Consider the following 25,785-nt stretch of genomic DNA (forward strand, 5'->3'; position numbering starts at 1 on the left):
TAAAAAAAAACCCACTGTAAAGAGTTTGGCCTTTCACATTCGTTGTCTTTTCTTTTGGCTATAAAGATCGACCAAACTCACTGTGGGTCAAAGTTCACTGGGTCTACCCAAGTTCAAACCCAGACTTCGAAGGTATTCGCTAGGTGACTTTGGAGCCATCATCTCACCCAGTGCTCCCCTTCATTCATGAAACAGAAATAAAGACAGAACAGACCCAGAACTCGCTTGGTAGTCCAGGCTGGCTTTGAACAGGCAAACTAATCTCCTGCCTCAGCCTTCCCGGGCTAGGGGGTGCTGGGATGACAGGCATGTGTCACCACTGAGACAGAGTTGAGAAAGTAACACGCGACTCCTATCTCAGGCCTGAAAATGTTTACTCTGTGGCTTTTACAGAACAACAAAAACATGAGTGGCCCTGGAGTTAATGTGTGACCAGGCCTTGGCTGGTCCTAACTCACACTCCTCCCCACCACCATGGTCTGAGCATCTGCCCGGGCTGCTCTGGAGCCTGCCACCCTCCGGCTTCATCCCTGCCTGGCTGCCCCTCCAACCGTTCTTCTCTGTTCTCCCGTTCACCCCAGAGTGGAGACCATGCTGGAGTAACAGAGAATTAGAGGTGAAAAGAGGAGGGGGCGGCTCTTAGCCTGGCGCTCCGCGCCGTTAGTTTGAGAAGTGCCCCGCCCATCCTGGGCACCCGCTACCGCCCTGGAGATGGCAGAGCCTGCAGTCTGCTGCCGACTTCTCCGTGCTGTTCCACCTCAGGGAGGTGAACCACCCTCTCTGAACTCCGTGGATTCGGTTACAGGAACAACGGGGATGTGGGTAGAGAGTAAAGGCCAGGACTAGGGGGAATCTTACCGGATGAAGAGGTGAGGGAAAGTGAACGGGCGTGCACGAGAGCGCACTGGGCACCCACCCTCAACTGTCCCTCAAATTCTAGGTCAAGGTTTCTGGCTACGACCTGGGCCCGGGTGAAGGACAGAGGAGGATGGCAGAGACTCCCAAAGCGGACGCCCGGGAAGGCGCGGTGGAAGGGTGGGGACTGCGGCGCTCCCCACTCCCCGGGAGATGGGGACACCTGGCCGGAGCCGAGCCTGTCGCGTGGCACCTGTCACTCCTGGCGTGCGGACTCCCCTCCACGGCCTGGAGGCTCTTGTCTGGCGCGCTGAGCCGTGCGCGACCCGGTGTCGCCTGCACGCGTGTCCGCGACCGCAAGCATGCACGAGCGAGCGCGCGCCCGCGGGAGGCGGACTCGCCGCTGGGGATGCAGGCGCGGACACCGGAGCAGCGGCAGCCTCGGTCTGCAGCCGAGGACCGGCCGGAGCGCGGGCTGGGGGGGGAGAGTCGGCGGGGGGCGGGCCGGGGGAGGGTCCGCGGGCGGGGCGGGCAGCTCCCCACGCGCCTCCCCACGCGCCTCCCCACGCGCCTCCCCGCCGGCCGTCGCCTCGCCGCACAGCGCCATGGTACGTCTCCGCCCCCGCTCCCACTCCGCGCGGGGGGACTTTCCCGGGGCGCCGCGCGTGGGATCAGGGGGAGCTGCGGTTTCTGGGAAGAGGGAGGGAGGAAGGGATCCCTCAGGGGCGGAGCCGGGCCGGGCGCCGCCGGGACCCCGAGCGCGCGAGGGTCCCCGAGGTGGGCAGTAGGGTGTGCGGGGCGGGGCTCCCGTGCTCCCCCCGTCTCCGCCGTCCCCCCCTCCCAGTCCCCACCCGCGTCGGGGGACTCGGCGGCGGCGCGCGCAGCTTAGCGGAAAATGGCCGCTGCGCCCGGTCGCCCCGCCCACCGCCGCCCTCCGCAGCCCCCGGGACCGCACTCGAGAGGCTGCAGCCGCGGGCCAGGCCCACGCACGCGCCAACTCGGCGGCTGCGGGTGCGCGTGCGCGTGTGCGGGAGGAAGCTCGGCCCCGGGCCCCGGGCCGCCGCTGCCGCCGCCTCGGCGTCCTTGTCTGCTCCGGAGGGGAATCCCCGCGCGAGTTCAGTTTTTTCATATCATTTTCTAAATATAGACCCGCAAGGCCAAGCGGGCAGCCGCGGATTTTGCTTTGACCTCTTACGCCGTTGGAGGTGTTTGGAAAAGGGGAGCACAGGGGGGGCCGCAGGACACCCTTACTCCCGGTGCTCGACCGCTGCAGTACACAGGCGGGAGCGCGGCAGCCGCACAGGCAGGGACAGCGCCTCCCCACCCCCCGCAGGCCGACCCGCACAGGCTGTCACTACCCTCAAGGGACAGCCTGCCTGTCCCTCCTGCAGCCACACACCTCGGGGTCCCCTCCCTAGCCTCAGTTTCTCCCCTGCAACGAGAAGGGCCTCCCTCGGACTCCTCAGCCATTATCACCACCCTGCCTGGGTGACCCCTGTGCGGCTTGCAGTGTTGGCTCCCTCCGTAGTGACACCTGAAGGGTGGGTGGGAGGAGTGGGGTCAGAGACTGAGCCACTCCAGAACTTTAGTCCGTTCTCAAAAGTTTGTTTGGGGGGAACTGGGGGCGTGGCTTGGGGCGGAGCCCCACCTAGAATCCCCAGTGAAGGGACTGGGGGCGTGGCCATTGATCTAGCCAGCTGAAGGACCTGGGTTTGGCTCTGGAGCAGGTAACGCTATGGAACTATACAAAGTCATAGCCACCTACGCCCATCCCCTCTGTTGTCCCTGAAGGGTTCTCGCTCAACCCTAACTGCTGCTCCACAGCCCAGGAATAGCCTTCGTGCAATAGTCAGTCGCACATAGTCAGTCGTTTATAAAGCTGCCTGTCTTCCGAGCACTCAGGAAGTGTGGAGGGGGTGGTGAGGAATTCAAGGCTAGCCTGGGCTACATGTGACCCTGGATGGAGCAAACCTAAACAAAAAGAGAGACGCTGAGTCCTCTGGCCGGGTCAGCACCTGTGCCTCTCAAGCAGGGATGACTGTCCCCTGGGGACAGGTGTGAGTTGTCACTGCCAGTGTGGAGCAGTTGGGAACCAAAGTCTGAGACACCCTGTCCCAAACCCTGCTGGGGCTGGGTTAGTGACAACGATTTCTGCCCTCCTGGGGACCCTGCCTGGATAGCCCGTGGACAGCCCCAGGGATCAACCCTTCCTTGTCCTCCACTCCCCCCCCCCCCCCGTTTTCCCTGGCTGTATTTGATTTCTGCTTGTCCCTGGCCGAGGCCTGGGTTGTCTTGTGCTGGACATGATGATACACACCAGTTGGTGTAGGTTTGTGTTGGTGGCCATGTGGTAAGAATAACAACAGATGTCTTTATTTTTAGATAGCATCTCTCTGTGTAGACCAGGTTAGCCTGGAGCCCACAGAGACCCACCTGCCTCTGCCACCTGAGTGCTGGGGTTAAAGTCATGCACCACCATGTCTGGCTTTAATTTTTATATTTAGATGTATTTCTCTTTATTTTGTTATTTATTTCTGTGTGCCCCACATGTGCCTGCAGAGGCCAGATGGGGCTGTCGGCTCCCATGAGCTGGAGTCACACACAGTTGTGAGCTGCCACGTGGGTGCTGGGAGCTGAACCCGAGTCCTCTGCCAGAGAAGTCCTGTAACTGCTGAGCTGTCTCTCCAGCACCCTAACTTTATTTTTTTTTTTAACAAATGAGTCCTAGTCCGCTAAGGTACAAGTCTAATGTCCACCTGAACCTCCCACTGTGCCCTTGACATATGGTCACCTGGGTGCAGGTGTCTGCTTACAAATCCACAACCCAGAACATTAGATGCCCATGGGGAAACTGATGCACAGTGACTGTGATGGTTGTTGGCTGGGATACAGCCACACCCACACATTATGCATACATTGAACCTACTGTGTGCTGCCCCTAGTATAGGGAGGTGGTCAAGATGGGTTCGGGCTTCTGCCTCCTCATCCGTGCTGGGCTGACAGATGTTGGCCCTAGTGTCCTGGACATCCCAAGGGTTCACACCCATTCTGTCATGTAGTTTGGCAGTATTCCTGGGTGCTCCCAATGTGCTAACACTTCCGTTAGTGTCATAGTCATCTCCTGGGGTATGAACCAGGTGACCCGTATGCCAGGCAGGCACCTGGGACCCGACACCCCAGCCAGTGGCTTCGTTCTCTGGGCCCCAGCTTCACTGGAGTTACAGTGATAACAACTGAAGCATCTTCCTTCCCTGTAGCACCCACACACAGCCCTCACACCCCACCCCTGCTCTGCTGAGCCTGCATCCTACACCCTTAGGCCCCTGGGAGAGAAATAACTGAAAATGGCCTGGTCTTGTGGGTAGACACTGGCAGTCCGGATGGGAGTATCTAGGCTCCTCCAGACGCCTCCTTCAGAAAGGTGGTCTGCGTCTGGACAAGGCCCAGCATACCTGTCTTCCCAGGAGGCTGAGGTCAGGAGTTCAAGGTCAACTTTAGCTACAATAGAGAGTTGAAGGCCAGCTTGGGCAACATGAGACTCTGACTCAAAAACAGTAATAATTAAAAGAAAGAAAAAGAAAGAAAGAGAAATGTAAGTTAGTTGGTTGGACTGAGATTTCCCCATGTCTCAGTTTCCCCAAAATATGAAATGGGCAGCATGGACAGTGACCTAAGCTTGGGGACCTGGATGACCAGGGTCACCCTACTCTACTCTTTAGCACACAGTAGTGTCAGACCAGGAGTCCTACAAAGCCCCCTCCCCGGAGACCCCAGACCACTTATTGGCCATTTAAAGGAAAGCCTCCCACCCTGGCCGCCCCCTTCCCTACTGGCACTGGCTACTTTGAGGGCACAGGTGGTGTGGTGGGTTTGCAGATGGGGTTTGGGTACGGATGGGGGCAGAGGCAGGCTGCTGCAGGGACTCAGGTGGAATGGGGGCGGCAGCTAGGGGCTCAGCCCCATCTCGTGGACCTGGTTGCTGTGCCCTCCTCGTACCCTAGGGCAGATGGATAGATCTAGAGGGAGGGGACTCGGGGGTCCACGTGTGGAGCCATAGTTTGTTTGTTTGTTTGTTTGCTGTCGGCGATTTCTTTGAAAGTTGGATGCGGGCGGCAGGGAGGGAGCGGGGGCGGGCGGGAGGCGGCGCGGGGCGGGGAGGACGGCGGAGGGAGGAGCGGGAGGGCGGCTGCAAAAATGACTCAGTAAGTTCGGCGGCCGCTCGGCCTCTGCGCCTCCGGTGCCAGCGCCCCGGGATGTATTCCTCCCCGCTCTGCCTGACCCAGGTACGCACCCCGCTCCCGGCCTGGCCCCGGCCCGCACCCTGGCTCCACCTGGAACCGCATTCTTGCAGTCTGGAACCTCCCCTCCGCAGCGGGGGTGGGAAAAAAAAAAGCGCGCGCGTCCTTCCTACCCACCCCCTTCGAGGCCCGGGTGTTCCTGGCATGGACCTGGGGAGCGGGCAACTCTTGAGATTGGGGATCCCATCCTCGTTAAGCCTGGTTGCATACTTGGAACCCCATTTTCTGGACCCCCACTTTGATCTGAGTCGGCTGTTTTTAGACCTCTCTCCCCTCTTAGCTGGATTGGGGGGGGGAGAACTGGCGTCCTCCCCACAGCCCTCACCTTTTGCACCCAGGAAGTTTGGGTCCCCTCCAGATGGATAAGAGAGTGGGTGTCCGCAGGAAGACCCCCACCCGCCCGTGGAACTGATCTTGGGGTTTCCTGCTGCACCGTGGGTCTCCCTAGCTGTGCGGGAACGGGACCCCCAGGCTGTTTGTTCGAGAGTTCTCCGTTTCCCAGGTGGCCGCCCCCACCCCGCTGGCAGTACCCCCCTCCATTTCAGGCCCACGTGTGCGCGGGAGGGGGAGGGGCTCGCGAAGTTGGCGCGCGCGGGGGGAGGGGCAACCTTGCGGGTGTCCATCGCAGGTTCCCCCTTCCCTGGCTCAGCTTCCCCCAGCTCCGCATTGATTCTTGAATTATTGAGCCGAGCAGGCGCTGCCAGGCGGCTGGCGGGAGGAGCAGAGGCCAGGACTGGAGGAGGGGGAGGAGGAGGAGGAGGAGGAGGAGGAGGAGGAGGAGGAGGAGGAGGAGGAGGAGGAGGAGGAGGAGGCGGCGGCGGCTGCGGCGGCGGCGGCGGCGGCAGGGGACTGGCGGACACTGCGGGCTGCGGACTAGGTGGCCAGCCCAGCACCTGCCCAACTGCTTCCCTCTGCTGGGTTCCAGCATCTGAGAGGGAGTGGGGGGTGCACATCCATCCTGCTAGGGGACCCTCTTCAAGGACCTCCCCAGCTGTGTCTGCCCCCTGGAACCCTAAGCCTTTCTTTTCCAACTCCACAGTCCTCTCGTGATTTTTTTGCTGTGTGCCTCAGTTTCCCCTGAAAGAGAGTGGAAACCAATCTTCCTGGGTGGGAAGACCCCCCCATAGTGGTCTCCAAACTGTATGGTGCTGGGGAATTTGCAGTTGCCTGATGTCCTGAGAAGTTTTCGAGGGGCAGGGTTGTTTTTGCCAGGGAAGGCCCTGGTGGACAATTTCAGGGACAAGATACTGGGGGGTCCCCCATTCCTGCAGGTCCCTCCAGCTGGTAAGAGGTGCAGTTCTGTGATCCCCAGGGGAGGCCCTCATACTGAGGGAACCCTAGCCTGCCCTACCCATGATCCCCTGATGACCTTGGATAAATGCCTGCTCCTCTGCAGGCCTCAGTTTCTACTTCAAGTGAGATTTGGGGAGGGGGTACCCCACAGCCCAGGGCAGACTTTGCTTGGTTGCCACCGGAGCACTGGGGTTGGGATGGAATTGCTGTGTGACCCCAGGGAGACTGAAGTCTCTGTGCCGACTACTGGCTGCTGAGAGGTCTGAGGCAGACGTGGCCGGCTGGAAGGCAGCCCGGGCACGTGGAATTCCCCATCCTGGCCTTCTGGAGGCCTCCATCCAGGTTGCTGCTGGGAGCTAGGGGCGGGGGCAACCCTAGTGCTGGCTTCGGCCCTGGGAACTTACTGTGTGGCCTTGGTCTCAGTTTCCCCTAAGGAGGGTGTGGGTCGACCTGGTGGGGGAGGACAGGGGGGACAGAGTAGTTGATGAGAGCAGAGAGAGCAGAGGCGCCACAAGATGGAGGGGATCACAGGCTGCCTTGAGTTTGGGATCCCCCCACCCCTGTCATCTCAGTCACCCCCTCCTATCCTGAAGGAGTCCCCATGGGATCTCTAGAGTCCCCTGAATCCCAAGTGTGGTCTCCCCAGCTCCACACAAGCCCAGGCTGGACAGGAGCCTCAGCTGTGGGGGCTCAAAAATACCCCAAAAGCAACGCTGCAGTCCCCCAAACTCCCGCCCTGCCCACCCCCCCACACCACTCATGTCGTCTGCCTTGACCTGTCTCTCGTTGTCTCTGTCTCTCTGTCTCTCCTCACCGTCCCTCCCAAATGGGCTAATTTTACAGCCAGGGTTCAGCCTGAAATAACTCCTTTGCTGATCCAACCGGATCCTACCGGGAGCCTGGCCTGGGGCGGGGTTGGCCCTGTTGTCAGTGCCCATGCCAGGGCACCAGGTGCCCGCCCGAGAGGATTCTGGGAGTCTATGGGTCGGTCCCCTGTGCCGTCTGCCACTCTCACTCTCAGAAGGAAGCCGCCTTTATTTCTGTGAATCCCAAGCTGAGGCGTCCCCTCCCCCTCCCTCTTTCCCGCCCTCCCGCCCCACATTAGTTATTCCGGGTTTGGGGCCAAATCCCTGTTGGCTGAGGTAGAGGATTCCCTGGGCCTCCCTCCTCAATTCATTCCTCCCCATAGCCCTGCCTCTCTGCTGCCATCCTGGCAGTGGGGAAACTGAGGCACCCAGCACAGGGCACCTGACATTTGGGGTTTCATTCCAAGGGGGTGGGGGGAATGGGATCAGAGAGGGTGAGAAGTGTCCCAGGGCAGCATGGCATGGGCTTGGACCTCAGTGTGTTCCTGAGAGGGTTCACAGTGACAACCCTGTACCCATCCCTTCTACCCCCTCCTCACTGCAGAAAAGGTGCCTCTGCCAGGGCCGAGGCCTGTAAATCAGGGCGCTGGATTCTGGCGAGTCAGCGTTCTGGCCTCTCCCGCCACAGCCTCTGCTCCCTCTCCAGCTCTTCCTGCCTGCGGAGCGGCCGCCCTGCATCAGACACGGGAGCCTCCCGCCTCCTTCCTGTCCCCTCCTTCAGGCCTCTGTGCAGTCCCCCTCCCCAACGCACAGGGACCCGCTGCCAACCAGGCGTGCACGCTCACCCCACCCCCACGCCAGGTACCCTCACATCAGCCCAGAGTCTCAGTGATCACCTCAGCTCTCGGGGCGGGGGAGGATCTTTTATTTGCTGGACATGGGGTGTGACACACAGTAGGAGCTCAATAAATGCCACCAGACACAGGTAGTGGCATACAGTGGCTGTTCCATAAATGTTTGGTGGGAGATGCCTGTTGGTATGTCACTTCACACAGAACTGGGGAGCCAGGGTCATGTGCCCTGCAGACACCCGCAGATGCCACACTTATGGCCCGGGTATATGCCCAATAAATGCTGCTGCTGTGGCCAATGGCTTAGGTCACAGGCATTTCCCAGCCTTTCTTCATCCTGTCGCTTATGTGATGCGGACTTGAGGTGGGAGATGGGGAACCACTAGTGGTGACCCCCAAACACCTGGGTGCCTGCGGAGGTCAGAGGTCACCCACAGGTGTCTCCTCAGTCAAGGTCAGTCTTATCTTGAGCCTGTCACAGGAGGCCGAGATTTGAACTCAGTCCCTGATGCTTGCAGGCAGTCACCTCCCCCAGCCCTACCTCCTGCCCTGATTTTGCGTCTGACCTGCTCCTGGGAGCTTCTGGGGTGTGCATGGGATGACTTGGAAGAAGGCGAGTAGAGCGAAATATCCACCAGGCAGTCGGGCGGCCATGGCACACACCTTTGATCCAGCCCTCGGGAGGCACAGGCATGTGGATCTCTGAGTTTGAGGCCAGCCTGGTCTACAAGGAGTTCCAGGACAGCCAGGTCCATAGAAAGAGACCCTGTCTCAGAAAAACTAGCTAAATAGATACACTTGTGACTTTAGTACTCAGGAATCTGAGTCAGGGGGATTATCATGAGTTTGTGACCCTCTGTCTCTGTCTGTCTGTCTGTCTCTCTCTCTCAAAAAAACCCAAAAAACAAAAACCTGTATCTGACCAAGGATTGAGTGAAGGATTCACAGGGAGTTAGGGACGTACTCTTCCTGTGCGTCCCTCGCTCCCTCTGCTCCTGCCCCAGAACCTCTGCACTGGCCGTGCCAGGCTGGTAGAAAGTAAATGCTCAGTGAATGCCACTAATGAACCCTCCCTTGTCAGAGCTCTCCACAGATGCCCACTAAACTCTGAGCTTTCGCAGGGGCACTATCACCATCCCGGGCAAGGGATCATAATTCTTGGGTTTTAATAGGCACCCTGTGCCTCTCGCCAGCCACATGGGGAAGAGCTTTGAAGGACGCCTCGGATTTTGGGAGTCCATGAGCAGATTCCCAGAACTGTGCAGTCACTTCTGTAAGGAAGACTGTGGGTTTGGGGAGTGCAGTTGACAGCTCTAGACCCCCAGATTCAGGGGGAGGGATGGGTTGGGAGTGGCCCAGCCAGAGCCATTCCAGAGACCCAACTATGTGAAAGGCCTGCTTACCAGCCCCCTCCCCCCATTTCCATAATGCCTCCCCAGTGCTGATCCTTAGCTGGGGCACTGGAAACTGGGCATCGAGGGTCATGTAGGAGTTCAGAGGGTTGTCAGGCCCATGCCAGTCTTGGCCCTGTCCTTTGTCTGTCTGGTGACAAGGTCCTGACTATGGGTGAACCTGTGGGACATAGAGGGGCTGCCTGACCAGGAGAGCCCAGGGAGCACAGCCAGCAAGTCTGTGACCCGGTTACTTAGTGTTTACCTTTCTGGCCAACTAGGGCCATCAGTGACGTGGGCACCCACCACATTCCTCCCTGAGGGGGAGGAACCTAGAGAGTGGTGACAAATGGGGCTCAGAATGTATTTAGAATGAATTTAGAGACAGGACTCTGGGATGCCAGCACCCCTCCCTCACTGACCACCACCCGATTCTGCACTCGCAGATGTATCCCTTGGGCAGGGGACCCTCCACCCAGCCTGCTGCCCCAGCCCGGCTGAGGGCTGTGTAAACCTAGACAGGTTCCATCCGGTCTCTGATCTCACATGTCACTCAGACCCAAGAAGGGACCTGCTCCTGTCCCCCAGGCTAGCCCAGCCTCCCTATTCCCTCAGCCTCAACAGGCATCGGAAGCACCCTGCCCCCCGGTTCAGGCCACAGCTGTTCCAGTGACTCACTTCAGAGGACATTGGCCTAGGGACGGGCGGCCTGGCCTCCTCCAGCTCACAAGCTATTTTCAGAGGTTTGGTAATAGGTGGCATTTGGTGTACTGGCTCTGCAGTTCAGGGACCTGGATCCCCGAGCAGGCAGGTGCTACCTGGGGGGCCCCTCAGTAAGTTGGGGGTCCAGAGGAGACCCCAACTCAGGAAAGAAACAGACTAGCGAGCAGTGATCCGCTCCTCAAGGCCCTGTGAGGACCTGGGGTATCTCTGCAAGGCCTTGGCCTCAGTTTCCCCAGGAAGCCACAGGTAGTGGAGCTTGGGGTGCTCCCTGCTGGTCCCTGTGGGGAAATGTGTGACTCCTGTGTCAGACTCCTGACTCCCAGCAGAGGCAGAAACAAAATACTGTTTTCCCTTAAATTCCTGGCACTTTGTGACTGGGAATGGCCCTTGTGTTCTCAAAATGACTTCTCCCATACAGGGGAGGATACCCTACGTTGCTCCCACGGTCTAGGGGAAGTCCGAGGGCTGCCTCCACTCAGGCCTGTGGCCCATGCACGGTTTGAGTGCCACTGTTTGCTTGGCCCTGCCATATGCAGTTGGGGTACCTGAGGCTGGCAGTTGGGACCTCAGGAGTCTGCTGCCATGTGGAGCTGATGCACTCGTCCCCTTCTGTCAATAAAACTTTATTATAAGTCAGCTGCACTGTCGCTGTTCCCTGAGCCCAGGCTGAGGTGTCACTAATGGAACCATAGTGGGCAGTTCTGCTCTGGAATGCTGGCTGTAGGTGACCTCTCTGGATAGGCCCTGTCCTTAGAACCTCAGTCTTCCTATCCAGGACATGGGTATCCCTAAGGTCCTCAGCTTGCCCTGTCATCTCCTGGGAGTCCTAGTGAGCTATCCAGGGCTTCATTTCCTGACCCTCCTCTCCATCAGTGGGAGGTCTATCCAGGCTTTGGTTTCCCCATCTATGTGGGACAGCCTGAGCCTCAGTTTCCCCACCTCTCCGCAGGATGAGTTCCACCCATTCATCGAGGCTCTGCTGCCGCATGTGCGTGCCTTCGCCTACACCTGGTTCAACCTGCAGGCGCGCAAGCGCAAGTACTTCAAGAAGCACGAGAAGCGCATGTCGAAGGACGAGGAGCGCGCGGTGAAGGATGAACTGCTGGGTGAAAAGGCCGAGGTGAAGCAGAAGTGGGCGTCACGGCTGCTGGCCAAGCTGCGCAAGGACATCCGGCCCGAGTGCCGCGAAGACTTCGTACTGGCTGTGACAGGCAAGAAGGCACCAGGCTGTGTGCTGTCCAACCCGGACCAGAAGGGCAAGATGCGGCGCATCGACTGCCTGCGCCAGGCTGACAAAGTATGGCGCCTGGACCTGGTCATGGTCATCCTGTTCAAGGGTATCCCACTGGAGAGCACGGACGGCGAGCGGCTGGTGAAGGCCGCTGCCTGCGCGCACCCCGTGCTGTGTGTGCAGCCGCACCATATTGGCGTGGCCGTCAAGGAGCTGGACCTGTACCTGGCCTACTTCGTGCGGGAGCGCGGTGAGTGTGTGGTGAGCGCGGAGAGAGGATCAGGGTTGTGGGCAGAGGCAAAGATACCCTGAACGAATGGGGGAGGGGCCGTGCGCGGGCTTGGGAAGGACTGTGGTTCAGGCAGGCTGGGGTCAGAGCCTTGCTCGGGGGCGGGGCCACGGGCAGGGCAGGACTGTAGGTCACAGACAGGGTCACAGTCAGAAACAGGATTATTGTTGGTGGCAAGGTCCTGGTTTAGGGTCATAGTCAAGACCTATGTAATTGATGTCTGTGGTCGTGGGTGGGATCATGATCAGTGTGGGGCCATGGTCAGGGTCAGATTGTCGTGGGGGGGGTGGCAAGGTCAGTGTCAAGGGTGTTCAGAGCCATGGTGGGGGTCAGGATCATCGTTAGGGACATCATAATGGTGGTTATGATTACAGTCAGATGCTAAGCCATGGTTACCTCACAGGATCTGGGCCATGGTGGTAGTCAGGGGTGAGACCATGGTCGGGGTCCAAGTTGGATGCGCAGTCAGGAGGTCCTGGGTTACGGTCGTGGGTGGGGCCATAGTCACCAGCTGGTTCCAGGGACTGGAGCAAGGTCTTCGGGTGCAAGGGCAGGGCTGGGTTACCATGGGAGGCGTGATCAGCATCTGTGTATACCTGTCCTGCTTCCAGGCAGAGCCCGGTGAGCCATGCTTGTCGGGAATGGGAGAAGTAGGCAGATGTCGAGTGTGTGGATCCATAGAAAGGAATGGCCATCAAAGAGCTGGCCTCCACCCAGCCAGAATCTGTGTCCCCAGGGGAGTGTGGGGTAGTGGGCATGGTGTCCACAGATCTGAGGCAGGAGAAGAACTGTTTGTGACCAGAACCCTAACCAGAAGCTGACTTGGAGCTGGGGTGGGCGTGGCCAGACAGGGGGTGGCCATACGGGACAATGCCACTGTGGTCTACTTTGTACAGGAGGAGCTAGAGGTAGGGACACCCATCATAAGGTGGGGCCTTACTTTTGGGTAGGGACACTTATGGCTCCACCCACTTCTGGTCCTAGCTGAGTTGGGGGCCCCCCAAGTAGGCATCAGGGTGGGTGAGAGCTGCTCGGGGTCCTTGAGCTGTTGTGGGGTGGACCAACAGAACTTGGGGACAGAGGCAGGGGAATCGCTGTGAGGTAGACAGCTCATGCTCTTCCTGAGGGTCAGCTTTGGAAGCCACTTGTGTACCCCAGGCACCCATGTGGGTCACTGCCCAAGAACCAATCCGAATGATGGAGGGCAGCATGGGCTGCGTAGGCTGCTCCCGGATAGGTGGATTGTGTCTTCTCTGGGCTTCAGTGTCCAGCCCTGGTCACAGGTGGCCACAATGATACAACCAGGCCAACCAGGGGCTGTCCCAGCTCTCACCTGATTCTGACTGCCATTGGCCTCAGCCTCTGCCCAGCCATCAGCTCCCAGCTGTGTGGGTCAGAGGTGGCAGACAGGTGACAGAAGCGAGGGGGGCGGGCGAGCTGGGGGTCCCTGGCTCATTGGCATTCAGGTCCCGGTCCCTCCCCTGCTTCCCTGGAGTTGAGCTGATAAAAATTTCAAAGGTTCTTTCTGCTGTGTCAGCACAATTTCCCTGCATCTCCCCTCCCCAGTTCTCCTCTGCCCAGCCTCTGCGGGGCCTCCTGAGGAGGACACTGTCCCACAGGTCACCCCGCTCAGCCTGCTTTGTCCCTGGAAGACAGGAGACCCGAGGTCTGCCAGTCTATTACTAGCTGTCTGTGTGACCCCAGCAGGTCAGTCTCTGTCTCAGTACCTTGCTTGCTTATCTATAGAGTAGGGTGCTCACAAACAGGCCCCAAAGATGCCAGAAATCCCTCAAAAAAAAAAAAAAAGAGGGGACCAAGATGCAGTGGGCACAGGCCACACCAGAGCCACCATCACTGTCACAGACTTCAGCCTAGTGTCCTTTGTGCCCCAGAATGCTTTTCCTTAAGCAAATCTCCTGACCATATTCCAGAACCCTAACTCCCAGCTCTGCCCTCCCTCCATCAGTTCTTGGACACCTTGGGTCGCAACACAGCTCACCTTGGGTCTCCAGCCTCAACCACCACTGAGATTGTGCTACCATGCCCAGCCTAGCAGCTCTTTTGGAGTCTGGGCAGTGGCCAGCAATGCAGAAGCCAGTTTGACAGAGGAAAAGACAGAGGGTCAAAGAGGAGACCTGTCCTGTCTGGGAGAAAGCTAAGGCCTTGTCAGGGCCACCAACACCCCTTCACCCCCCAACACACACACCTGAACTGGAGAGGTCTGCCTCACCTCCCTGCTTCCCTGCGAGGTCACCGAGAGACCTCAGCTCTAGATCCCCAGTCTGGTCCTGAGGCCTGACCCAGCTCTCTCTGAGACAGTAGTTCTCAGTTCAGTGGAGGGCACGGTCTCTTGTCCCCCTTCTGCCTCACAAGTTCCTTGTCCCCTGTCCCAACCACGTTTGATGCTAACACTGGGGTGGTAGAGCTCAGGTTGACCTCTTGGGGGGCGCAAGGGTCAGTGCTGGAGGTCTGACATGAGACTTGAAACAGTGGTGACAGTGGTTTAAATTGGTGGTGGGCGAGGTAGGTTGGACTGGTTTTGTCCCCAGAACCGCAGATACTGCCTGTCATCACAGCATTTCGGAGTTCAGGGCCAGCCTGGGCTAAATACTGAGTTCAAAGTCAGTTGTTTAAAATGAAGAAGTTTGGGGAGCAGTGGAGGAGGTGAGGAGCCTGAGAAAGACAGGGAGAGCCTGGGCAAATGTCCTGGGATCACAGAAGCCCAGAGCACAACAGGGAGGAGCCTGGAAGGAGCACTGAGATGCGGGAGAGCTGATGGGGAGGAGGCCAGCGGCGGGAGGAATAGAGTCAGAATCCCCGACTTGGCCTGCTTTCTGGAAGGAGTCTGGGAATGCTGGGCCGCGGGAGAGGTGGCTGCCAGCCCGCCCTCCCCCCCCCACTCCGCCCCGCTGGCAGCCTGCGAAACCCGAAGCGCGGGCAGGCACCATGCCAGGGGGGAGGGGTGCCAGGCCCGCCCAGGCCAGCAGCTGCCAGCCCAGATGGTGCCCATGTGCTGGTCATGGCCGGACTCGCTTCCCGCCAACAGCCACGGGGACGGGGTGGCTGCCATGGCAGGATCCAGAGCTGGAGTGTAAGCGCGCGAGTGCCAGGGGGGAAGCTCCATGCTGCCCCTGTCGGTGCTGGAATTGCAGGGGGCAGGCTTGGGGCTCCTTCCCCAAAGGGCTTGAGGAAGGCCTCGCCCCTTCAAGGGGGGGGGGACGGTAAAACGGTCTCCATCCCTGGCCACGCCTCCAGCCATTCATTAAGGAATTCTAGGCGGGGCTCCACCCCTGACCACACCCCAGCTACTCATTGGGGGGGATTCTGGACGGAACTCTGTCTTCACCACGCCTCCAGCCCCCTCACTGTGGAGTTCTGGATAGGGCTCTGTCATGACCACGCCCCAGCTCCTCAGTGTGTGTGTGTGTGTGTGTGTGTGTGTGTGTGTGTGTGTGTGTGTGTGTGTGTGTGTGTGTGTGTTCTGGGTGGGGACCCTTGACCATACCCCTGGCTAAACTTTCGGGGGATTCTAGCCGGGGCTCCACGCTGACCACGCCCCAGTCTCACTGCTCCATCTTTAGGGGAGGGGTCGCCCCCCTTTTCCAGCCTCACCTTCATTTTGAGCGGTGATCCTTCAGCTGAGTCCCTAAATAACAGATGGAAACTCCTGGAAAAAAAAAAAAAAAGACAAAACCCACCAGGCACAGGGCAGCGAGAAGACTCCTGTAATTTTAGGGCCAGCTTGGGCTACAGAGTGAGAACCTGCCTCAAAAATACCAGGCTCGGGGTTGGGATTTAGCTCAGTGGTAGAGCGCTTGCCTAGCAAGCGCAAGGCCCTGGGTTCGGTCCCCAGCTCCGAAAAAAAGAAGAAAAAAAAAATAGCAGGCTCACTGTGCAGCCCAGGCTGGCCCACTTCCTTCTAGATCCTCGGACCTTACAGTCCCCAGAGGTGAGCAAGGGCCCACTGTGTGCTCAACATCCTCAAGCCTGTTTCCCCATCAGGGGCCTAGGGGCTCTATGGTCATGCATGTCTGGTAGGTGGTCAGCCATGGTGTCACTTGGTGACACTGTGGTCCTGGACAAGTGGCTTGCTTGCTGTAGGCTTCTCCAGGGTCCAGGCCTGTGAGGGGTGTGGGGAGGGGATGGAGTTCGATGCGGGCTGGTAAGGGGCCCAGGAGCCTGTTGTTCCACCCTGCAGTCTGTGTAACCCTGGGAAACTCGAACATCTCTGGTCTCTACCATTTCCTCTGCTAAAGTGCAGAAAGGTATCAAGTGCCACCGTCCCTATGGCAACTCGTGTGCTCAGAGTGTGGGAGAAGGGGTCACCCTGGGGCACCCGTGTTCTGGGGCTCAGCAGTGGACGATACCCCCCTGCACCTGTGTGCAACACAGTTGGTGCCCTGGCTCTACGCCCGGGACTGGCTGGGGGCAGCTCAGGACATCTGCGTTCCCTCAGACAGCAGCCCCACTACCCTTCCCGCTGCCTGGGCCTGAAGTCAGAGTGGGTGGGACTTTGCTGTGTGATGATGGACAGGACTCTTGGAGACATGAGGTGTCCTGAGTCTGGGAAACTGAGGCCCAGAGAACGAGCCAGTGCCCTTCCAGCTGGTCTTGTTTGGATTTCAAGACTGGGTCTTATGTAGCCCAGGCTAGATTCAAACATGCTACTTAGCTGAGGGTGGTTCTTGAGCTCTACAGAAGCCCATCATAAGGCTGGGAACTTGCAGAGTCCCAGGTTCTAGAAGGCTCTGGGACAGATTCTGTACCACTTCTATTGAGGGAAGGCCTGAGGCAGGGGGTCACCTTCCGGTGCTGCTTGCTTAGTGTCTACACTGCCTGATATGACACTTTTATGTCACTGAACCCTGAGGGCTGAGGTTGGGTACAGAGACACTCAGGAAGATTGGAACCCATGCTTGGGACTTGCGGTGTTCAGGAAGAAGCCCGTCAGCCATTTTGGGTCTGAAGGGCTCTACTGTGAGGAGCAGGGAGACTCAGCTGATTCCAGGGGTGCACAGAAGCAGGGGTCCCCTTCATGTCTGACTCCAGGTATCTGTCAGTGTCTCCTAACACACTCCCACCAGTCCCTCCCTCCTGGGCCTGCCCCGCCCCATCCCCCACCCACTCAGAACTGAATGGGCCCCTTGTTCCTGGCCACACCCTTCCCTGGGGGTCACTCTGGGACAGACCTAAGCCTCAGACAGCCTTAAAGGGCCAGCCTCAGGACAGAAGCCCAAGGCTCAATGGACCTAGCCCGATCCCAGACACATGGGGTTCCCAGGGTTGGGGACAGTGGGGCCAGGTTCTGTGCAGTTATAGGACACCTGCTGTTTCTGGTTGCACAGGTGTGCATTGTGAATGAAGCAGGCTGAGACTTCCCTTCCTTTTTGCCTCAGTTTACCCTGTAGGAAGCAGCCTTGCCCCTTTTTTACAGAGAACTAGATGGAACATTAAAACGGTCCCTCTTTGCAGAGCCAAGGCCTAAAATGTCACTAGATGTATGGCCACAAGGGTTGCATTCATTGAGTGCCTACTGCATACTAGGCCCTGCTAAGACAGGTGGCAGCAGAGGGCACAGGAGGGTGTGTGTGCAGGAGTGTCATTGTGCCCTGAGGGGTCCTCCCTGTGCTGTGGTCATCGCTGTGCAGCTTTGGGCTTCAAGTTCACTCTCTCTGGGACTCAGTTTCCCATTCTGAATAATGGGAATAGGACCTAGATTCTGTGCTAGATTCGAAACTGGTTATTTTTCCTGGCTGCTGTAGAGGTTGTAAAGAGTTGGGGGGTGGAGGGTGCTCAGGTGGGATCTGACGGTAGGGGGAGGGCGGGAAGCAGGTAGGAGTCAATGGGGTCCATGGGTGGGAGCCAGTGGGAGGTGTGAACCCCAGCTGTGGCAGCTGCTGACCCGGCTGGGATGTTAGGGCCTGCACGCACACTGGTCCCCGCCGGATGGAGCCGCCCGTTCCAGGCTTCCTTATGTAACTGGGTTATGCAAGGACAACGGCCCAATTACATAAGGAGGCGCCGGCCGCGTGGGGGAGGGGCTTAAAGGGGCCGCGTCCCGGGACTGCACCCCATAGCCCTCCTCCGTGGGCCCAGTCTACCCCTCCAATGACAGGGTCAGACATCCCTTCCAGCCTCAGTTTCCCCATCTGTAAGAGGTGCAGCCTTACTAGTCAGCCAATGGAGAGGCGGTGGGTTGTGTTGTACGAGGGGGTTGAGGCTGGACTCGGCCAGCCAAACCAGTGTGCAGCGAGCAACTATTAAACACCTACTATGTGCAAGGCGCTGCTCCCAGCCCTGTTGACCCAGCCAAGAGCGACGACAGAAAAAACGCCTAAGAGGGTGGAGCATGTAGGAAGCAGAGTGCGGAGATCAGTGTGTGGAGGTGACGGCGGGCAAAAGCACCAAAACCTGAGTTCAAGTCCCGGTTCCCAGCAAAGGCCAGCCTGGTAGAGCTCAAGGCAAGGCGGAGCCCTGGGTCACCACTGTCTCCCATAACCCACCTCATGCCTGTTTCACTCAAGCGATGTGAAGAGGGAAAGGTGGCACGGAGGGAGGAGCACAGCTGGGGTCAGGAAGGTGCGGGCCAGGGCGGAGAGGGAGGGGCCACTCTGCTCACAGGCGCCCTATAGTGGCTGCTGTGGAGGATCACTGGGTGGAAGTCAGGTGAGCCTTAGCCAACCCTGCCCTTCCTCAGTTTCCCCATCATACATTAGAAAAGTAGATATGAGTGCCAAAGGGCCAGAATACAGCCGGTACCAACTTGGTGCTTACCTGACAGGAGGCCAGAGGAAAAGAATTCACACTTGAACCCAGGACACACCTGGCAGACCATGGGGGAGGGGCCGAGCTCCGATCCTGCCAATTTGGCCCTGAGCTAAATAAAGCCACATCTCAGCTGCTCTGACAGCTGGGGAAACTGAGGCTCCAGGAAAACCTTAGAGGGTTTCAGAAAAGGAATCATTTAGATTCCCCAGGTGTGGACGCCCAACCACTACCAGCACCACAGACGTTACCTGGGTTATGCAACCCCAGGGTGAGCCTCAACTGCTCATCTGCATTGACTTGGACTGAAGATCCTCACCTCCACCCCTTTCAGGAGTTCCCCTGAGAGGGGCTTGGTCAAGGGGTGGAGCCCCGCCTATAATCCCCCAGTGAGGGGACTAGGGGCGTGGCTTAGCAAACTCCTAGTCAACCATCTGGGCCCTCACTTTGGAGACCAGTGTGGGTGGGGCTTGTCTGGCCCCACCCCTTTCACTCAGAGTTGGTGGTTCCCATTAACTCACCCTTCCTCCGAGTTTCCTTGCCCTACAAGTGTTTGTAGAATGCCTGTTTCATGTCCTCCCATAATGCAGCAGTGAGCACTGAGCACCCTCCTTGGAAGAGGGTGAATGGGTCTGCAAGAATGGTGTGTGCGTTCCTCCTCCAGCATGAGTAGCCATGACACAAACAGGGAGGGTCATTCTGAGTCTGAGATGGCCCTGCTGACCTGGAGCCTGTCTCCCCCAACCTCTCAGTCCAGGCTGCTAACCTCTTGAGGACATGACAGGGAAGGGGAGGCGAGGAGGACCCCTGCCCCCTGCATGACTTTGGATGTCCTGGGGCTTTGGCTTGGCTGTCCTCCTTGCAGCCACAGATAGATTCCTGGGACTGACCAGGAGAGGGGAGCCGGGGGAAGCCAGGAATCTGCTGAGTGTAAACACACGGGTTATTTTCGGCTCCTCCCTCTGGCGGGTGACACATTTGACTTTGGAAAGGACCAGGGTACGCCTGGTATTTTTAACCTCCAGTCTCAAAGCCCAGGAGCCACCCGACTGACAGGGCCTTGGTGTCACTGCCAGGTCGAGGGTGGCCGTGGCCACCTGGCCCCATCTCCCACATGACCACCTGTCCTTGTACCCCACCATGGCCACCTGGCCCCATGCCACAGCTTGGCGCCTTCTGCTTATCCCCAGAGGCTGCTGAGCAGGCCACCATGTCCTAAACGGGGATCCCTTTCCTGGTCCCCCCCTCTTGGGGAGGGGTTGGCACTATATCCCTGCCTGTAACCAGTTGGCCCTCCCCAGCCACAAAATGGCTGCCCCGGCCACGGCAGCATCTGGAACCCCGAGGAAATGGCTGCCCAGTTAGTGATGTCACTGGCCATGTGGCCTGTCGACCGGCCCTGTGCCTCCCCAGCCACATGCACAGAGTGACCAGGCCAGGATGTCCCTTCAGGGTCGCTAGTCTGGGCCATTAGCCAGGGCCCTACGGGGCGGTTGGGTGGGGTTGTCGGTGGCAGGGAGGACCCCTGGGAGGACTTGGCCAGGAGAACGAGTTGGCTCTGGCCCAGGCCTGCTGTAGCTGGAAAGCACCAGCCAGATGGGAAGTTCAGCCCCGCCTCCACAAGCCCAGGGCTCCCCGCATGTTCATCTGTTTGGCCCCCTCTTTTATTTATGCAACAGTGGATTGGCGGGTGTTTTAAGCACTGTCAAGTGCTCTCCGCGAAGTGACACAGCACTGCCAGGCTGACGTTAGCTTCTGTGGGTGGGTCGAGGGTGGTCGTTTGTGTCACTGTCTGCCTGTGACATCCACCTCCAGTCCATTCATGCTGTGACTCCTGCAGATTCGCTGGAGGGAAAAAAAATCCATGATTAAGAACCTTGTGGTCTCTACTGGCGTTTGGTTGTGGGTGCCTGTGACAAGGCCAGTGTGTATACAGCAGGTATCAGACGTGTGTGTATACAACAAATGCCAGGTTTACCGCAGGGACACAGGCACAAGGTGGGTCGGGATCAGGGTCCCTAGCAGGTTAGAACTGAACTGGATGTGCGTGGGAGGAGGAAGGGGATTTCCAAGCTTCCTAAGCCTGTGCCAGGGCATGCTGGGAAAAAGGGAGCACCGTGCAAAGGCCCCAGGATAAGCTTTGCTCCAGCAGCTGGCAGGAGCACTCAGTCTGGAGGGAGGAGCAAAGCTGACTGGATGCAGAGATGAGCTACACTGGCCTCCTTCCCAATCCTGGATGCATAGTGCTCCACGCATTGTGTTACCCCTTTCTCACCGAATCTTGAGTGCAGATCCAAGCACCCATTTTTAGACCTTTAGGGACCCACGCAAGAATGGCCTGTATGGTCACATGACCATCCTTAGCTTACCGGTCATGGCCAGGCCCATCAGTGTCATATGACAGCCCCAGAGGCCTTGAGGATGACAGTGGAGTCACAGCTGTGGAAGATTAGCTGCTCTGGCATCCCCAGATGTCCCGTCACCATCCCAGGTCTCTGGTGTCCTTCCCACTAGAGTTCTCAACCACTGGGGAAGGACATGGCCGTGGCTGCAGTGCCCACACCTTGTATGAACAAACTGGGGCGCATGGGAGGCGACACCGTGGGCTACGCATGAGCAAAGCAGACTGGGAAAGTGAGGGAACAGTGGCTAACTCACGAAACCACACCTGCCAGCCAGTGCCACCTTGGGGCGTGGTCAGGTGAAGCCCCGCCCAGAATTCCCCAGTATGGGGCAGGGGTGTGGCCAGGGGTGGAGCCTGCCTGGGAGGAGAGTCCGGGTGTGTAGTACTTTCCTAACATGCGTGCAGCCATGCTTCACTTTCAGAATTTTAGGAGGGATTCTGTGGATGGACCGACCCCTGACCTCTGGGCCCCACTTATTACGGTGACTTTGGGATTTAGAGTCAGCGAGTTTTAGTCCCTCCCCCGAGCCCCCCCCCCACCTGAAGCCACATGATTCAACAGGAGCTGGGACCCCTCCCAGAAGCCTCCAGCCAGGCGGTCCTGCTAATCCTTTGTGCCACTGCTAGGGGAAACTGAGGCCCAGGGTCAGGTTGTACCCCTCCCCCTCCACTCACTCATTTCCCACCTCACCCCTACCCCCACACACACCACAGCAGGTCACAGTGTCTGCCAAGGAGAGAATTATTTTTACATAAAATGGAGGGAAAGTGCAGGGGAGGAGCCAGGGGATTCTTGACACTGAGCCTGGAGGCCCCTTTAGGCCCCTCTTAGGAAGCCCCACCACCAGATGTGCCGCCCCAGCACTAAAGGTGGGGGAGTGCAAGAAGGAGAGTCAGGGGCTTAAGGTCATCCTAGCTGCAAAGGGAGTTTGGAGCCAGCCTGGACTACATGAGGCCCTTCCTCAAGATAGAAGCATGGGGTGGGTGGGGTCAGGGAGGAAAGGGGACCAGAGGCCTCCAGGATCTCTCATTGTCTTCAGTCCCACCATATGTAATATCACAGCTGATGCCCAGAGGGGTCACTTACCGAAGGCCACACAGCACAGAAATGGCAGAGCTAGGATCAGAGGTCCCTGCCGTGTCAATAATTGTCCCTTTCTCTTTTGGCAGATGCGGAGCAGAGCAGCAGTCCCCGGACAGGAGTGGGCTCAGACCAGGAGGACAGCAAGCCCATTACACTGGGTGAGTCAGCTAGAGCTGAGGCAGGAGGATTATGACTTAAAAGGGTAGCCTGAACTAAATAGTAGGAGTGTCTAAACAATTGGGGGGGGGATAAGGGCATGACCAGGGTGGAGCCCTGCCTAGAATTCCACCCCCAGGGCTGGGGGTGTGATCAGGATTGAGATCTACCTAGATTCCCCCAGTTAGAGGTCGTGGTCAGGATGGAGCCTAGCCCAAACTACCCCCAGTGAGGGTTGGGGGCATGGTCAGGGATGGAGCCCCGCCTAGACTCTCCCAGGGAGGGTTGGGGACGTGGTCAGGAATGGAGCCCTGCTTAGACTCCCCCAGTGAATGGCTGAGGCATGGTCAGGGGTGGAGCCCCGCCTAGACTCCCCCAGTGAGGGTTGGGGGCGTGGCCAGGGTGGAGCCGTGTCTAGACTTCCCCCCCCCTCCCCGGTGAAGGGTGGGAAGAGTCCTATTTCCTTTGGGAGGGTGCCCTTTACTTAGATATTTCTGGTGATTGGACAGCGGTTTGCTTACATCATGGCCTTTGTGGCAAACACAGGTTTTCGGGGGAGGGTAGGAAAGAGCAGAGAAGCACAAGAAGCTGGGCTCGGAAGGGAGAAGCAAAGGCCTGAGCCCTGCAGCCGGGCTGTGCCAGGAGGCTTGTGATCCCGGCCATGACCCTGGGTCTTCCTGGGCCTCTTCCTGCCTCCTCCCTTCCAACCAGATGGTGGAAGAAGGTGGGACCCCAAGGGAGGATCCCAGTGCTCAGGACTCCCTTGCCTCCGGACATGGGCTTGGTGGGCGCTGTACAAACAGGAAATCCCCCCCGCCCGCCACCATTTGGGTCAGCAGGAAACGGGCGGGGCACTTCCATTGGGCACAGAGGGCCACCCCAGCCACAAGGGTAGTGCTCAGTGCCTGTGGACTGTGCTGCCCCCTGGGGGCCAGTCCCACTGCTGCTCTGCCCTGTGTGCTCCCTGCTGCCAGCTCAGCCCTGGGAACTGCATTTGCACCCTGTGGCCTTGTACTGTCCAGGCCATGGCATCTCACTTGCTGTCCAGCCTGCACCCACCTCCACCCACAGTGAAGCCCACTAAGTAGTTCCAGAATCTTCCCTCATACCAAGTCTATATTCACAAGAGCCACCATCCCCACAGACCCATCTCCCAAGTTGGTTGGGCTGTTCATGGCTGTGTAGTTCTCCATTGTGGCTACTTCCTGCCATGTGGCACTCACACTCACGTCCCCACCACAGCATAGGGCATAGATTCCAACAGCCTGGCCGGTAAAGTACTTGCTGCCAGCGTGGAGACTTGATCATGTGACAGCTGAGCAGGAACTCAGCATGAGTGTCACATAACCATCAGGGCTCAGAGGGGTTTCAGGCCCCTCGTGGGGCAACATGGAGAAAGGGGGCAGCCATCTTGGCCTGCTGACCTCTGACCCTGTGCTTTTTCCAGACACGACAGACTTCCAGGAGAGCTTCGTCACATCTGGCGTGTTCAGTGTCACGGAGCTGATCCAGGTGTCTCGGAGTGAGTGTCCCTGCCCTCAGCCCCTCCACTTCCAGGGTTGGGGAGGTCACATGGGGCCATGGGGCTCCTCCCTGCCCTCTCATCAGATCCATCTCCTTCTCCAGCACCTGTGGTGACCGGAACCGGGCCCAACTTCTCCCTGGGAGAGCTGCAGGGCCACCTGGCATACGACCTGAACCCAGCCAGCGCTGGCATGAGAAGGACTCTACCCAGTACTTCCTCCAGTGGGTAGGTGCCAAGGTTACCCCACGGGGTGCATCGGGGTCTCAGCTCCCCTCCCCTTCTTACTTTAGCTGACCCACTGTTCTGTCTGCAATATCTGTTTCTGCTTTACAGGTGGGCTGATAAACTATTTATCCATCAAAACTCTAGTCTTAGTGCTCTTTCCCTGAGCCCTGATAGGCCGCTGAGTCCAGCAAATTTCTCTGTAGATCTGTGGAACAGAGAGCTGATCATGTGTCTGTTTCCCTTATGACACCCTGCAAAGACACTGGGGTGCCCTCTCTCTTCTGCCCCTTGTGTCTCTGGCAAAGGGTAATTGACAGGATCCAGTCCTGTGATGACTCCATAACTCTCCCTACAAATGGGAAGTTAACCAGCTCCACCATCTCCGTGGTAACCGGACTGTTATCCCCACCCACTCCAGGAGCAAGCGGCACAAGTCGGGCTCGATGGAGGAGGACGTGGACACGAGCCCTGGCGGAGACTACTACACATCACCCAACTCGCCCACGAGTAGCAGCCGCAACTGGACGGAAGACATGGAAGGAGGTAGGACTAGAGGCACAGTTAGGACCCGCGAACCCAGGGCAGGAGCTAGGCTAATGTTGCAGGGGCTCCTGGGAGTTGTAGTCCTGCCGTATGTTACCTAACGTAAACTAGATATCCCAGCCAGAACACTGCAGGTGCCATAAGTAAGAAGCAGCAGGACCAAGTTGCAGGGCCTCCTGGGAATTGTATGCCTCGTCCTGTAGCCAAGTCCGGAAACTAGGCGTTCCCACAGCTCTTGGTTTCGGGTGCCCCCTGAGTCCTGGGCATCTCGGGGCCCCATCTGTAAACCCCTGAGATCACAGCCTACGGGGGTCATCGAGCCCAGCCTGGCAGCCTCCGTTTCATCATTTGCAACACCCCGATGGCCATTCTTGAAGCGTCGAGGGTGGGAAGGGGTGGAGTCACAGGTGGTGAGGGGTCTAGTCACCCGCAAACCCCAGCTCTACCCCTGTACTGCTGTGAGACCCCCGGCCTGAGAAGCGGAGTCTCTGGTTGGTACAGACTGTAGTCGGTACCCCAGCACTTGGGCAGCTGGGGCAGGAGGATTGCAATGAGTTGAAGACTAGTCAGTGTCCAGAGCAGGGACTGGAGATCCCGGAGTTCTCCACAGGCTACGATGTGGCTGGGGGAAACTGAGGCCTGGCCGGGGAGGGGCCGGGCATGTTGGAGCTCAGGGGATCTTGCCTGGCGCTGGCAGGCCCTGGCGCCAAAGGCTGGACACAGACAGGCTGCCCTAATCCGCTTAGTGGCCCTAATGAGCCCGTAATGGGGACAGTCTAGACAGGAAGGGGTGTGAGCTGATGCTGCCCCAGGGGACCCTGGGTAAGACTGGGGAGGTCAGGAGGACTGACAGAGACAGCAGGGCACTGCAGCCACACTGGGCGCTGCTCCCAGAGAGTCTGACCTCATCCCTTATAGTCTACTTCCCATGTCACCCCCAAGGGAGGCAGGTGTCCACCGCTGTCTGTTCCCTCTCAACCTGGGATATGTGTCTGCTGACATGAGGGTGGTGAGAGCAGATACAGACTGTAGTTGGTATCCCAGCACTTGGGCAGCTGGGGCAGGAGGATGGCTATGAGTTGAAGACTAGTCTGAGCCAGTGAGGCAGGGAACAAGCACCTGACTGTGGTCAACCCCAGCATCACTGTCCCCAGGGGATGAGAGAGAGAGAGAGAAAAGTCTCTGAGAACAGAAAGAACCCTGCCCGGAAGACATGTCAGGGCCTCGCTCCTGTTTGTGGCTGTGTAGTATTCCACCGTGCGCTCTCCTGAGCCACTAGAGGACTTTCTGAGTGCTCTCCCACTTCCCATGTACAGCCTTGGGCTGGGGGGGGGGGCAGTGGCATC

The 25,785-nt window shown here is 58.5% G+C and overlaps 1 protein-coding gene and 1 long non-coding RNA gene across 6 annotated transcripts in view; one reads left to right on the forward strand and one right to left on the reverse strand.

Annotated features, from left to right (window-relative positions):
* Window positions 1-362: 362 nt before the first annotated feature.
* Nfic (nuclear factor I/C) overlaps window positions 363-25,785 on the forward strand; it is a 35,033-nt gene continuing 9,610 nt past the window's right edge. For 2 of the 4 annotated variants that reach the window (XM_039078560.2, XM_039078561.2), the window contains exons 1-6: window positions 363-1,463; window positions 11,167-11,698; window positions 22,077-22,148; window positions 23,594-23,668; window positions 23,773-23,896; window positions 24,315-24,439. In XM_039078560.2, the coding sequence (XP_038934488.1) occupies window positions 1,218-1,463; window positions 11,167-11,698; window positions 22,077-22,148; window positions 23,594-23,668; window positions 23,773-23,896; window positions 24,315-24,439 (1,174 nt within the window). In that variant the 5' untranslated portion in view covers window positions 363-1,217. Of the gene's footprint in view, window positions 1,464-4,984; window positions 5,139-11,166; window positions 11,699-22,076; window positions 22,149-23,593; window positions 23,669-23,772; window positions 23,897-24,314; window positions 24,440-25,785 lie in introns of those variants that run through there. The other 2 variants (XM_006240850.5, NM_031567.1) reach the window with 2 other exon arrangements.
* On the reverse strand, window positions 20,145-23,166 carry LOC120093769 (uncharacterized). Of its 2 annotated transcripts, none has more exons than XR_005487450.2 (2): window positions 21,994-23,166; window positions 20,145-20,347 (listed from the first exon to the last, which is right to left on the reverse strand). It is a non-coding gene; the product is annotated as an uncharacterized LOC120093769 (long non-coding RNA). The 2 variants fall into 2 exon arrangements; XR_005487451.2 differs by lacking the exon at window positions 21,994-23,166 and adding an exon at window positions 20,872-21,297.

Source organism: Rattus norvegicus, chromosome 7 (assembly GCF_036323735.1).
Source record: "Rattus norvegicus strain BN/NHsdMcwi chromosome 7, GRCr8, whole genome shotgun sequence".
Taxonomy (NCBI): Eukaryota; Metazoa; Chordata; class Mammalia; order Rodentia; family Muridae; genus Rattus; species Rattus norvegicus.